The sequence below is a fragment of the Martes martes genome (assembly GCF_963455335.1).
Source record: "Martes martes genome assembly, chromosome: 14".
Lineage (NCBI taxonomy): Eukaryota > Metazoa > Chordata > Mammalia > Carnivora > Mustelidae > Martes > Martes martes.
In genome coordinates, this window is record NC_137902.1 from 44,033,026 (window position 1) to 44,047,680 (window position 14,655).

Sequence of the window (14,655 nt, forward strand, 5' to 3'; positions counted from 1 at the left end):
GCTAGTGATGCTGAACATTTTTTCATGTGTCTGTTAGCTATTTGTATGTCTTCTTTGGAGAAGTGTCTGTTCATATCTTCTACCCAATTATTGACTGGATTGTTTGTTTTTTGTGTGTTGAGTTTGGAAAGTTCTTTATAGATCCTGGATACCAGTCCTTTATCTGTAATGTCATTTGCAAGTATCTTCTCCCATACCATGGTTTGTCTTTTAGTTTTGTTGACTGTTTCCCTTGCTATGCAAAAGCTTTTTATCTTGATGAAGTCCCAATAGTTCATTTTTCCTTTTGTTTCCCTTGCCTTTAGAGATGTGTCTTGAAAGAAGTCACTGTGGCCAAATGTCAAAGAGGTTACTGCCTATGTTCTCCTCTAGGATTTTGATGAATTCCTCTCTCACATTTAGATCTTTCGTCCATTTTGAGTTTATCTTGTATATGGTCTAAGAGAATGGTCTAGTTTCATTTCATTCTTCTGCATGTGGCTGTCCAATTCTCCCCATCAACACTTATTGAAGAGACTTTCTTCTCCCCCATTGGATATTTTTTCCTTCTTTGTCGAAGATTAGTTGACCACAGAGTAGAGGGTCCATTTCTGGGGTCTCTATTCTGTTCCATTGATCTATGTGTCCTACTTTTGTGCCAATACCATGGTATCTTGATGATCATAGTTTTATAACATAGCTTGAAGTCAGACATTGTGATGCCTTCAGCTTTGGTTTTCTTTTTCAACAATCCCCTGGGGTTCTCCTATGTGTGTTGTGTGGGCCCTGCTGTTGTGTCTTGGTCACTTTTTCTTTTAATCCAGTTATTTGCAGAGGTTCTCTTTGCCTGTTGTGGGCAGTGTTTGGTCACCGGTTGGGGTGCACAATTTTAACACCTAGGGTTTCCACAGGGCCTGCTGCCAATGGGCCTGATCCCAACCCAGCCTTGCAAAATGCCTGGGTCAGGAGACAGTGTTGGTAAGGTTTGTGCAGGTCTTCTTGGGGAGGGGATCTGCAGTATGGGGACTGAGGCAAATGTGACTTGGAAGGGTGGATCCCCCAAAGCACGAGGGGGTGGGCAAGGCTTGGTGTTACCAAGTTAGGTAGTGAATATCAGTACTTGGCTACTTCACACAGCTGGCCATGTGTTTATGCTGGGGGGTGGAAGAAGCAGATGTTACCTGCAGTCTCCTTTGTTCCTGTAAAATCCCTCAGCAATCCCTGCTCCTCTAGGACATGCTCCAAAATAAATAAACCACTCTCCCTTTCATTCCTAATTAATCATATATCAATATAAAGTGACCTCTTTTCATAATTCTTCCCATCTTAGATTGATTTTTTTATTGCAACCCCTGCTTTTTTGATGAGAATAATTTCATTTTGTCTCACCCAACCTTTTATGTTCAACATTATTGTACCATTTTATTTGATCTAAATTTCTTTATATACAAAGAAAATTAATGGATTTTGCATTAAATCCTCAATGAAACTAAGAGAGATAAGACTATTTTCATTTACTGTTATTACATTTGATCTAATTTCTGTCACCTTAGTTCTGCTGTTTTTAGATATCCTTGGTATTTTTCTACTTTCTATGTCTTTTTTAAAAAATTTTATCTTTTGTATAATATACTATTCTAACCTAATAGTTATTTTAAAGCATTTCATAAACATTTTATAATTTATGTAAGTATATCAAAATATTTTAAAAATAATTTTAGATATCCGTTTGTAGAAGATAAAAACTTCAGTACTTCTGACTTCAGGATATTCCTTATTTCCTCCCTCAAACCTGTATTTTACTTAATGTAAACATTTTCAAGAATTTAATAGTAATTTAAAATTTAAAAACTAAAAATTTTTAATTTCAAGAAAATAAAAATGTATAAACTCAAAAAAGTCCAACATTCAAATGATATATAATTACATAAGATAAAATAATGAGCAATAAATTTTCTCCCATTACTGGCTGGGAAGTTCAGCTCATCCAGCCTACCTAAAAATGGTTTTCTTTTTTTTTTTTTTTTTAAGTTTTTATTTATTTGAGAGAAGGAGAGAGAAGCATGAGCCAAGGGGAAGGGAAGAGGGAGAGGGAGAAGCAGACTCTCTGCTGAGCAGGGAGTCCCCATGTGGGGCTCAATCCCAGGACCCTGAGATCATGACCTGAGACAAACACAGTCACTTAACTGACTAAGTCACCCAGATGCCCCCTCAACCTCCTAAAATTCTTGAGTTATTTTTTAAATCTTCCCCTCAACTATTTGGTATGCATTATTAAGCAATTTTACAAAGATAACTGGATGGCATAGTTTTCAAGATAGTAAAGGTCTGAAAATTTACCTTGGTATATGAATAAATATTTGTTTAGATATAAATTTTGAGAGCATAACCTTTTTCTGAAGTGCATTAGACACAATTCTTGTGCTCTGTAACACATTTTTCCAAAATCTGAAGCTTAATTAATTTCCTAATGCTGTTTTTCTCCTCCCTGAAAACTGGCTAGATTTTTATCTTTAGTTTTGAAATACAAACACGAGGTCTTATTACTTTCTTTTTTAAATTTTATATTTGGTAGGCCCTCAATTTGCAATATCCATTCATTTGTTTTTCAGATTTTTCTTTTTTTTTAAAGATTTTATTTATTTATTTGACAGACAGATCACAAGTAGGCGGAGAGGCAGGCAGAGGGAGAAGGGAGGAAGCAGGCTCCCTGCTGAGCAGAGAGCCCGATGCGGGGCTCGATCCCAGGACCCTGAGATCACGACCTGAGCTGAAGGCAGAGGCTTTAACCCACTGAGCCACCCAGGCACCCCTGTTTTTCAGATTTTTAAGTTTTCTTCATACTCTCAAAAATAACATCTGATCCATCTGTCCTCATTATTTATTCATAAGTTGGATCTATGTGATCTGACCTCAGTGGCTCAGACTTCAATATATTATATCCTTTACATTCTAAGTGATATTCATGTTATTAAATACTTTGTTATACCAAAATATGCTTTGACTTCCAACAAATATTTTCCTTGTCTTCTTGTCATTTTTATGCCATTATGTTGTTATCCTGGCCTTTTCGATTTTATGAACTAAATTATAATTATGTTCAATATACTGCACATATTGATTTTAGATGAGACTAACATTTGGAATTGTAACAATTTTAAAGTTTCAAAGATTCAAACATGACTGTGAGGGATCACTCAGTATCATCCACCGGGAAGAAGCATCTTCTTGGCATACTGTTCACTCTGACAGTCTTACTGACAGAAACCTAAGCCTAAAATCCAGCTTAATTTCTGTTCTCAGAGAGAAAAAAATGCCCTGTTCTCAACTCACCAGTTCATTTCTTTAAACATATATGAAGAAAGACATTTATTCTTCATCAATAACATGAATGTAAGTCAGAACGTCCAAATGAAGGCCACTGAAATGGACTGATGAAGACTTTCTTTACACTTTGAGTACTTAATATTTAGACTAAGCTTTCTTAATATTTAGACTGAAGTAAATCACAAACTTTCAGAATTCATATAATATAAATATAACACAAAAGCGCAACCTTGAAAGCCAAAAATAAAGTCAAATTTCAATTCTGGCCAGACTTTTTTAAAAACAAAACAAAACACATATATTGTGCACTTTGAAAAGCCTCTACTTTATGTACTACACTATAATACTTACAAGCTGATGTTCTAATAGTTGGATTTTTTCATCTTTTTTCTTTATTTCCTCTTTAAGTTGTTTTATTTCATTTAATAAATCTTCATTCTGAAATATTTTTAAAAATTAACAAGCATTAAATCAACAATGAATACTGAATAATGAATGGTTTTTGTTAAGGGGAAATTACGGGGAAAACTCTTAAATACGCCAGCTATTAACCTACACACAAACAAAATAAACAAAAACCCATTTTGGTCTTCTAAGAACTCATAGTGTAGGGGCTCCTGGCTGGCTCAGTTGGTTAAGCATCTGCCTTCGGCTCAGATCATGATCTTAGGATCTTGGAATGGAGCCTCGAGTGGGGCTTGATGTTCAGTGGGGAGTCTGCTTGTCCCTCCTCCTCTGCCCCTCACCCCATTCATGTTCTCTCTGTTTCTCTCTCAAATAAATAAATAAAATCTTAAAAAAGAAAGAATTCATAGTATAACGGAGTCCAACATGTGAAAAATGAACAATAGTAACAACACAGCTAACATTCATTAAGTACTTTTCAAATGTTATAAACAAAGTACTTTTAGATATCTAAGCATCTGATCCTGAGTATGACCCTGAGACCCTGAGGTAGATACTATTATCCCCCTTCACAGATAAGGAAACAGGAAAAAAGGCCAAAAGTAAAATAAATTACATACAAAACAATAACTTCAGGTAAATTTAAAGGGATGTATGAGAGTTGCCTATCAAAAACAATGCAGGGCACAACAAACAGAAAACAGCATAATTAAAGGCACAGAGTCATTTCAAAGCTGGTTCAGAAATCTGCAGAAAGATAAATATGCCTGGCAGGGTAACAGGCAGATTTTTTTTTCCATGAGAACTGCCTGACTCAGAGACAAAATACCCTGTCAATTTAGTCTATAAGAAATTCCTAATAGTATTAAACAGAATTTAGTCTATAAGAAATTCCTAATAGTATTAAACAGAATTTAGTCTATAAGAAATTCCTAATAGTATTAAACAGAAACCTATTGTCAAGTTAAGCAGGGATCCAGTTACATTTCCAAGCGTAAAGTATCTTTACCTTATAGTTAGTCCATTATGTTTAATTATGTTAATATATTGAATTATCCAGAAATATATACTGAGGAGAGAGTACAAGCAAGGAAATAAGGATATATACATGTGAATGATATATCTTTCTGGAGAGAAAAATATGTAAGTAAATATAATATGTTGTTACTGAGCAAAGTATACCATCTCTTGCAGATATACCAGGAACAAACACAAAATAATGCAGTCTCTTTAACAAGAAATCAGAAACAGACATTTTACAAAGGCTTTAACATAACATATAAGTATCACAAAAATGGGGACGAAAAAATTTTTGTCATGTTACGTATACTGAATTTGATAAAACTGTTTATTATATATAAAAAATGATTTCCAGTTGAATTTAAAGAGCTTAACTTTTTAAATCATAAATCAAGACCAAAAAAAGAGATAAAAAGATTGCAGATCATGAAGAATACACATTTAAACTTTTAAGCTATGTGGCAAATGAGTCTATTAAGAAACAATAAGTATATTTGATTATATAAAATTTTAAAGCATCTATACAATTAATATCAAAGTAAAAATCTGGTGAAAACCTATGCAAATATGACAAAGAATTTATACTCAAGTATATTAAGAGCCCATTCAAGCATACAGGATTGTTTTCTAGGTCCCAAATAAGACAGTTCTCACAAATATATAAGTAATTGGTAAAATGTTCTATGTAACTTGTTGAAGAAATACAAATTCAAGTATTAAGGTATTATTTTATAGGTATTAAGTTGAAGAGAGAAATATTCAATGTGATTAACAAAATTGCAGGAAAAAATGGTACATTATCAGACATCAAAACTGGCCTTTCTGGACAAACATATGGCTCTACATTGAAGAGTCTTAAAAATACTTGCAACTCTGCTTCAGTTGTCCCACTCCTGGAAGCTATGCCAAAGAAACAATCCTAAGTATGGGAAAACCTACAAGAAGGTATCTAAAAGTTTACAAATTTATCAGTGTCCAAAAAGGGGGTAACTGAAATACAATGTAGCTGAAATACTATGTAGCCATCATTCAGTCACTGCTAAGTCCCACCAGTATTGGAGGAAAGGGACCCAAAAAAGAAATTCAAATACAATGGGATAACATATTAACAGCCAACATGTATATAGTTATAATATAATTAACTTTATTACAGGCACTGCTCTAAGGATTTTACACATAAAGACGGGCAAAAACATATCAGGAAATGGGTAACTCTAGTGAAGTCTTAAAGGATGAGTAAAAAGTTACGAATACACAGAAGTGTTGTCAGGCTCTGGATTTTAAAGCAAGAGATTCTCAGTATCATACAACAATACAGAGATGAAGACAAGCATAGGATAGAGTATTTGGAGAATTACAAGCAGTGATGTTGTCACACAAAGGCTGTAGTGAACAGTGGGTACCAATATGGTTAGTAAACTGGGCAGGGGCTAAATCATAGAGGTCCATGAACATCAAGCATGAAAAAGCCAGGGGAGTGACAGTGCATTTGAGATGTCTTTAACAGCTGTTTAGAGAAAAAACTTGACAACCACAACAAAATTAGACTTAGGGAACTTGTTACTAAGATGTTGTAATACTTCAGATGACAGTAGGAGCCTGACCTAAGAGAATGATAATAGAAAGAAGAAGGAAGAGCAGGAATCAAAGTTAGGAGATTTTGGTGATTGTCTCCATGTGAAAGAACACAAGAGGCAGTCAAGAGTAATTTCCTATATTTCTAGCTTAGGTGATACGGTGATTAGTACTGCCACCAAAAGAAATGGGGAATAAAAGAAGAGAAACACATCCAAAGGGGAATACTTGTGAGTTAGTTTTAGATATACTGTTAGAAGTACCTGTGGGTCAGTGGATTACCAAGTATGAAAGGGAAACTGTATGTTATCAACGCATATGCTATATATGAAATAATGACAGTAAGAAGTTCAAAGAGAACTGGACAAAATACATAAATCTCTATTCTAAAGAGAAGGAACCTACAAAGGAAATCGGAAAATGGGAAAATGTTGAGGAGTGTAAGAAATTTTAGAGATAGGGGTGCGCCCGGGTGGCTCAGTGGGTTAAAGTCTCTGCCTTCAGCTCAGGTCATGATCCCAGGGTCCTTGGGATTAAGCCTCGCATCTGCTCTCTGCTCAGCGGGGAGCCTGCTTCCCCCCTCACTCCTGCCTGCCTCTCTGCCTACTTGTGATCTCTGCCTGTCAAATAAATAAATAAAATCTTTTTTTTTTTAAAAGAAATTTTAGAGACAAATGACATAAAAATCAAGGATAAAGCTTTTAAAACAACAGTCACACCAAATGTTTATACATTAAAACAAGTAACTGCTTTCATCTTTCCAAGTTTCCATGTTAACTGGAAAAAGGTTTAAGGAGAGTCAAGGAAAGGTTTATTTGGTTTACTAAATTTACGATAAATTTATGATATAGAAATTTATAAACTGATAATGAAGAGAAAGTAAAGAAAGCACACTGATGAGAGATGAGTGAGGAGGAAGTAGTTAGGTCCTTAACAGCAGCAGAAGATAGTCAAGAACCTAACAAAGGGTGGTCTTCCACAGCATGGTGGCCATTTTTGTCCTATAACTGGAACAAAGTGAATGAGAATGATAACAGATACAGGTAAATCAGAGGGCAGGAAGGCAGGTAGCAGATCTTGTTTGATGAATACAAGGCCACCTACAGAAAATGAGAAGAGTGGTTGAGAATGAGGCTTGAAGAGAGTGGTCCATGTTGAGACTAGCTCATCAGGGAAATGGGAGAGGAAGCTGTGCTAAGATAAAAGACAGATTAGAGACATGGCATGTCCATTGGAGATTTTAGTTTCTAAACTTGCAATGATACAAGTCACCATATTTTTATCATTTGAAACTGTACTACTAAACCATCTTGAATGAACAGGGAACATAACTGGGAACATAACTGTAGACCTGCTGATTTAGAATACCATACACACCCACAATAAGATGGAAGCACAGCAATGGGAAGAAATTTGTGCAAGAACAGGTAAGATAACATGTTGAAAAACTAAGCCTAGATAACCAAATGTGACTATTAATCCTACAGTCTCTTTTGATTTTGGTTGTTTTATACATAATCTTGTTTCAAATAAGTCACCCCACATCCTATAAGAAAATTATGCTTCTCTGACCTCTAATAACACCATTGGCTACTTGACTTGATATGGAAGTGAAATAGGCAACACGCAAGCAGAATCCACATGTGGTTCTGCCAATGCTCTTTTCCCTCAGGTACAAAAACAAATCCCAGGATAGGGGCTGATCCTTCAGCTTAGGTCCCAAAATGATGAGGAAGCATAGAGTCCCAGCTGATCTATAGTCAATATGTAACATATTGAAAAATAACAAGTGAGAAATACATTTTTGTCATTATAAGCCACCAATATTTCAAGATTATTTGTTCACTAGGAAACCCTAAAAATAGAATATGAAAGAAAAAAATAATTTTACTTGGAAACATTAAACCAAGAATGCTTTAGGTGCTTAAGAAATAGGTATTTCAGAAATAACTGCAAAAGAAAAGAGCTTTTTTTCTTTTTTCTTTAAAGATTTTATTTATTTATTTGAGAGAGAGAGAGATTCAGAGAATGAGCTAGGGGAAGGGCAGTGGGAAAAGCAGACTCCCCACCAAAGCAGAGAGCCTGACACAGAACTCAATCCCAGGACCTTGGGATCATGACCTGAGCCGAAGGCAGACACTTAACCAACTGAGTCACACAAGCACCCAGAAAAGAGTTTTTTCCAACTAAAAAGGAAAATTATAAAAAACACATTTTCAAAAACTAAAATGTACCCATTTTCTATAATCACATTTTTAAACACGGGAAGAGATAAATTAATCTCATTTTCCATATATCTTTTCAATGTTGTGATTACATACGAGGAGTACCTGTGAGTCATTTTAATTGGTAATTATATTTTAAAAACTGCTATTCATAATTATCAAAAAGAACTTAAAAATTTAATAATTTCTTGATTTAAGAAAAAGAATCCTATACCAATAATAGAAAGACAAATAATTATCCAACTGATAAAATATATTCAAATTAAAGTACCACAGTGATGTTATTTTAACTTAGTAAGGTAGCAAAAGCTAAAAGCAGACCGAAGTAAAACTCAACATCGCAAAGCTTCAGATTTTAATACATTTATTATTAAATGTTTTAATTGTTACTGCTTTATAATTTTAGTAACAATTTTGAAAAATCTAGCATGACTCCTAATCATACCTTATATATTTGATCACCATCTTCTGGTTCTGGACTGGACGGCAATGAGAGTTGAATATCATGCAGTGAACCACTTCCATCATGCTGTCAGAAGGGAAGGAAAACATGAGATTAATACATTAACTGAAGACACTCATTTCAACCTGAATTCACCCCAACCAAATACTAGCATGGCAAAGAACAAACAGGAAATAAGATTTCAGAAATCTCCTTTTCATCCCTACACACAGGTAGAAGAAAAGGTGGAAAAGGAAGAAAGAGAGCTAAGGCAAGAATCATTTATGGAAGTAAATAAGATACTACATGAGTGGATGAAGCAAAAAACCTCTGAAAGTTTTAGAGTGGGAAAAAGAATATGGAAAATTTCCTAGAAAATTTGAAGATTATATCACCTACAAGAAATACAAAATGAAAGTCAAATTAAATATGCTTTAGTTTAGATATAGTTTTTTGAGTATTTCTCTTTTAGTCAGAAACAATAACCCAACAAGGTGTAGCCACGAAAGTCATTTGATTAAAAATACTAGACAGGAGTATAGACATTGCATGACTCGATTTATATGAAGCCTGAGAGTAGGAAAAACTAATTTATAGTGCTAGAAATAAGAACAGGGGTTGAGTCAGGGGAATGGGGCTACTGACTGGGAATGAGCATTAGGGACTCTATTAGGATGCTGGAAATGTTCTGTCTTGACTCTATGGTGGTTATGTGGATAAGTACATATGCAAAGTTCAAGTAGTACACTTAAGATTGGTATACCTTCAGCACCTTACTGGAATGTATGCTACACTTCAATAGAAGTTGAAAAAATTAAACTACTCATTCTTAAATGGAATAACAAAAATGACAAGAATTAAGGCCTACTCCTTGCTGAACTGGTTAGGAATAACCAACTAAGAAATGGCATGTTAAATAACTCAGAGACAACTTTGAGAAAGATGAACCAGTAAAGAATATGCCTGAGATGATGGTGAGGGACAAGCCCCCAACCAAGGCAGCACAAGAGTGGGTGGACATCGGGTTTGTTCACATGGTACCTAACTGCCTTGGAACACCCATTGAATCAAAAACCTTCAGTACTGCTACCATCACAATCCTCTTCAGACGTATCTGTCCTGAGGACATCTCCTAGACCATAGAAATGTCCTGTATTAAAGAAGAGTGTTAAAATAGAAGATATAAGCATATAGGTCATTTTCTTCTTTATTTACTATACTGTACACCACTGAATCAGAATCTCTAGGTATGTCATCTACAAATGTGTATTTAGTAAAGTCAATAGGTAATTATTGACTGACAGCAAAAAATAAGTATTTGTCAAAGCTCTAAGAAATAAATTATATTTTTACTGGTGATGTCATATGGATACTAAGAATTTGACCTGAGAGGAGGCAATATCCTAATGAATAACAAATGTCTTAAGAACACCACATTAAATGTTGAAAATAAAAAAGAAATTTTACAAGATTCAACTGAGTAAAGCTTCATCTCTGCTATAAATACTTTGACATATAAAAACAGTCCTACATATAACTATATATTTGAGAAAAGAGGAACTGTAAAATCTGACTTATTTTCAGACATCTCAATTATCTTCCTGCCCACTGCAAAGCAGGAACCCCAAAGAATAGGACAAAACACAAGTATACACCACTTTTGTCTTGGACATGGTTAGAGCTGTGGAAAATAAGTAGCAGAAGAGGAAAAGTAAAACATCAGCTTTTAGAGTGCAGGAACAAAAAGGGCATCCCCAGGTAAAGAGAAAATATCAGGGAGACCATAAAGTACTAGCTCAGGAAAGTGACTCTGGAAAGCTGTATGTAACTTTCTAGGTTCACCCCTCAGCAGCACTCGATTTCAATCTGATCCTAAACAGTATATCAAAGACTTTGAGAAATAAAATCAGACCATTGCCCAGACCCAATCTAGCCTCTGAAAGATGTATACTAAGAACATATCTGACAGGGCGCCTGGGTGGCTCAGCGGGTGAAAGCCTCTGCCTTCAGCTCAGGTCATGATACCAGGGTCCTGGAATCGAGCCCCGCATCAGGCTCTCTGCTCAGCAGGGAGCCTGCTTCCCCCTCTCTCTCTGCCTGCTTCTCTGACTACTTGTGATCTCTGTCTGTCAAATAAATAAATAAAATCTTAAAAAATATATATATTAAAAAAAGAACATATCTGACAAACTGGGAAAAAGGCTTTGAAACAGAACTGACATTATAACCATAATCCAAATGTAGCTGGCTAGCTGGAAATTACAGCTTGAATCCAACCAGATTGTTTACCTGCTTTAAAATTAAAACAAAAACCCCATGAAATCCCACAGTATTTTCCATATCATTTAAACAAAATTAAGTGTCATAACAAAACATGCAAAGATCTAAGGTAAAATCCAAAGCTACTCAACCTACAAACAAGGAAAACCTCAACTTCATACAGGAAAGGACAATCAACAAACACCAATGCCAAAACAAGACAGAAGTTGGAATTAATTGAAAGAGATTTTAAAAGGGCTGTTATAAAAATTCTCCCAAAGTAAGAGAGAACTCTTGAAGGGAATAGGAAGAGAAAGTCTCAGCAAAGACACAGGATATGGGAAATATATAAAATGGAATTTTAAAACTGAAAAGATTCAATAATCAAATTTTAAAATGCACCAGCAGGACTAAACACCAGAATTTGAGATAACAGACTGAACTTGAAGACAGATCAACAGAAATCATGCAATCTGAGCCAAGGAAAGAAAACACACTAGAAGGGAAAAAAAAATAATACTGGGGTGGGAGGTTGGGGGAACCAGGTGGTGGGTATTAGGGAGGGCACATATTGCACGGAGCACTGGGTGTGGTGCAAAAACAATGAACACTGTTATGCTGAAAAGAAATTAGAAAAAAAAAAGGAATACAAAAAAAATACTATGAGTGACTCTATGCACACAAATTTGACAACTTACATGTAATGGAGAAATTACTAAAAAACCACAGACTATCAAAACTCACCCCAAATGAAACAGATAACCTGAGGAGATCTGTGATTATTAATAAATTTAATTCATATTTTAAAACTTCTGTGAAAGAAATACTGAAGGCCAGATGTTTTCCTAGCAAATTCTTCCAAAGTTTAAAGGAATTATGTCAGTTCTATATAATCTCTTAGGGAAAATATAAATCAAATTAAGTTATAAAATTAATCAAATTGAGTTAATGAGCCTTTGGGTGCCTGGAAACGACAGGTGTTGGCGAGGATGTGGAGAAAGGGGAACCCTCATACATTGCTGGTGGGAATGCAAGTTGGTGTAGCCACTTCGGAAAACAGTATGGAGATTCCTCAAAAAATTAAAAATAGTTACCTTATGACTCTGCAATTGCACCACTGGGTATTTACCCCAAAGATACAGATGCGGTAAAAAGAGGGGCCATATGTATCCCAGTGTTCATAGCAGCAATGGCCACAATTGCCAAACTGTGGAAAGGGCCAAGATGCCCTTCAAGAGACGAATGGATAAAGAAGATGTGGTCCATATATACAACGGAATATTATGTCTCCATCAGAAAGGCTGAATACTCAACTTTTATATCAACATGGATGGGACTGGAGGAGATTATGCTGAGTGAAATAAGTCATGCAGACAAAGTCAATTATCACATGGTTTCACTTACTTGTGGAGCATAAGGAATAACATGGAGGACATTAGAAGGAAAGGAAAAGTGAATTAGGGGAAATTGGAGTGGGAGATGAAACATGAGAGACTGTGGACTCTGAGAAACAAACTGAGGGTTTTGGAAGGAAGGGGGTGGGGGGCATGGGTGAGTCTAGTGGTAGGTATTAAGAAGGACACTACTGCATGGTGCATAAACAATGAATCTTGGAACACTGAAAAAAAATAAAATAAAATTAATATGTTGAAAAACAATTAAAATTTAAATTAAAAAAAGAGTCCAGAAATAGAGCCACAAATATGTTCAAAGGCATTTTTGACAAAAGTACCAAAGCAATTCAATAAAGGATAGTCTTTTCAACAAATGTTACTACAACATCCTTATGAAATAAAATTATTTCACTCACACCTCACATCATATATAAAAATTCTCAAAACAGTCTGCAGACCTATACATCAAATTAAAACTATAAACATTCTTCAAATAAACAGAAAATTTTTGTAATCTTGGTTTGGACAAAGATTTCTTAAATATGATGCTACAGAAATGACCATAAAAAATATTGACAAATTCGACTTCAAGAGAACTTCTGCTTTTGAAAAAATGAATAACAGAATAAAAAGAGAAGCTATAAACTGGGAGAAAATATTTACAATAATTCAGGTAAAATACTGAGCATAGTGTCTAAATCACTAAATCAGCATTTACAGACTGTGAGCTATTTTTTAAACAACAGCGACAGTAAAAATAATGATAACGCGAAGCTCTAGAGTTTTTAACGGACTTCACTAACTCACAATTGTACACAGCTGCCTAAAAAGCAAATTCCATTTTTTTCAACATTTGTTTCATCATTTACATGCCTGTTTAAGTATTTATCTATAAATACATAAAGAAGTATTAAAAATCAATAATAAAACAGGCAACATTTTTGTTCATGGGCAAAATAACAGACACCAAAGATGATACACAAATATTAAATAAGTACATGAAAATATGCTCAAAATCATTAGTCATTAGGCAAATGCAAATTTAAACCACCATGAGATAGCACTGCACATCTATGTGAAGGGCTTCTGAAAAATACAATACCAGGCATAGGCAAGGATGCAAAACAACTGCAACTTCCATTAATCACTGGTGGGAACACAAAATCAGATAGCCACTTTGGAAAACAGTTTGGCTATTTCTTAAATTACATATATACTTACCATACAACCCAGAAATCCTATTACCAAGGTACTTACCCAAGAGAAATGAAAACATGTACACCTGAACATCTGTGCATAAATGTTTATAGAAGCTTTATTCACAAATGCCCAAAACTAGAAAGTGACACAAATATCCTTCAACTGGTAAATGGACAAACTATGAAACATGCATACAATGGACTACTACTCAGCAATAAGCAGGAATAGATTAGTGATATGAGGACAGCATGAATGAATCTGAAAATTAATTATGGTAAATGAAAAAAGCCAGACTCAAAGGACTATATATGATTCCATTTATATGACAGTCTTGAAAAGGCAAACTATAGTGACATAAAAAAACATCAGTGGTTACCAGGAGCTAGCAGTGGATGTAAGGATTGACTGTAAAAGTTAAAAAAAAAGGGGGGGGTGGAATTTTGGGGATGACTGTAATACCTATGCAATTGTACAGATCTGTCAAGCTCACAGACTATACAACAAAAAAGGCTGAATTTTAGTGCATGTAAGTTATACCTCAGAGCTGTACTAGATTGAATAGTGTCCCCCTAAAAATTCATGCCAATCTAAAACTTGGGAATGTGACTTCATCCGGAAATAGGGTTTTTGCAAATGTAATCAAGTTGAGGTCATAATGGATTAGCATCAAGCTTAAATCCAATATGACTGGTATCTTTATAAGAAGAGAGAAATTTGCACACACACACGTGAAGGTTATGTGAAGATGGGAGGCAGAGACCACAGCTGTGTTACATCTACAAGGCAAAGAATGCCTATGATTGCCAGCAACCACCAGAAGCCAAAGAAG

General features: G+C 35.0%; 1 protein-coding gene across 5 annotated transcripts in view; it reads right to left on the bottom strand.

Annotated features, from left to right (window-relative positions):
• Positions 1–14,655, bottom strand: part of CCSER2 (coiled-coil serine rich protein 2) — a 190,966-nt gene that overhangs the window by 43,144 nt on the left and 133,167 nt on the right. For all 5 annotated transcript variants that reach the window (XM_080822603.1, XM_080822604.1, XM_080822606.1 and 2 more), the window contains 2 exons: positions 8,977–9,060; positions 3,658–3,744 (listed from right to left, as the gene is read on the bottom strand). In XM_080822603.1, the coding sequence (XP_080678729.1) occupies positions 3,658–3,744; positions 8,977–9,060 (171 nt within the window). The remainder of the gene's footprint in view (positions 1–3,657; positions 3,745–8,976; positions 9,061–14,655) is intronic.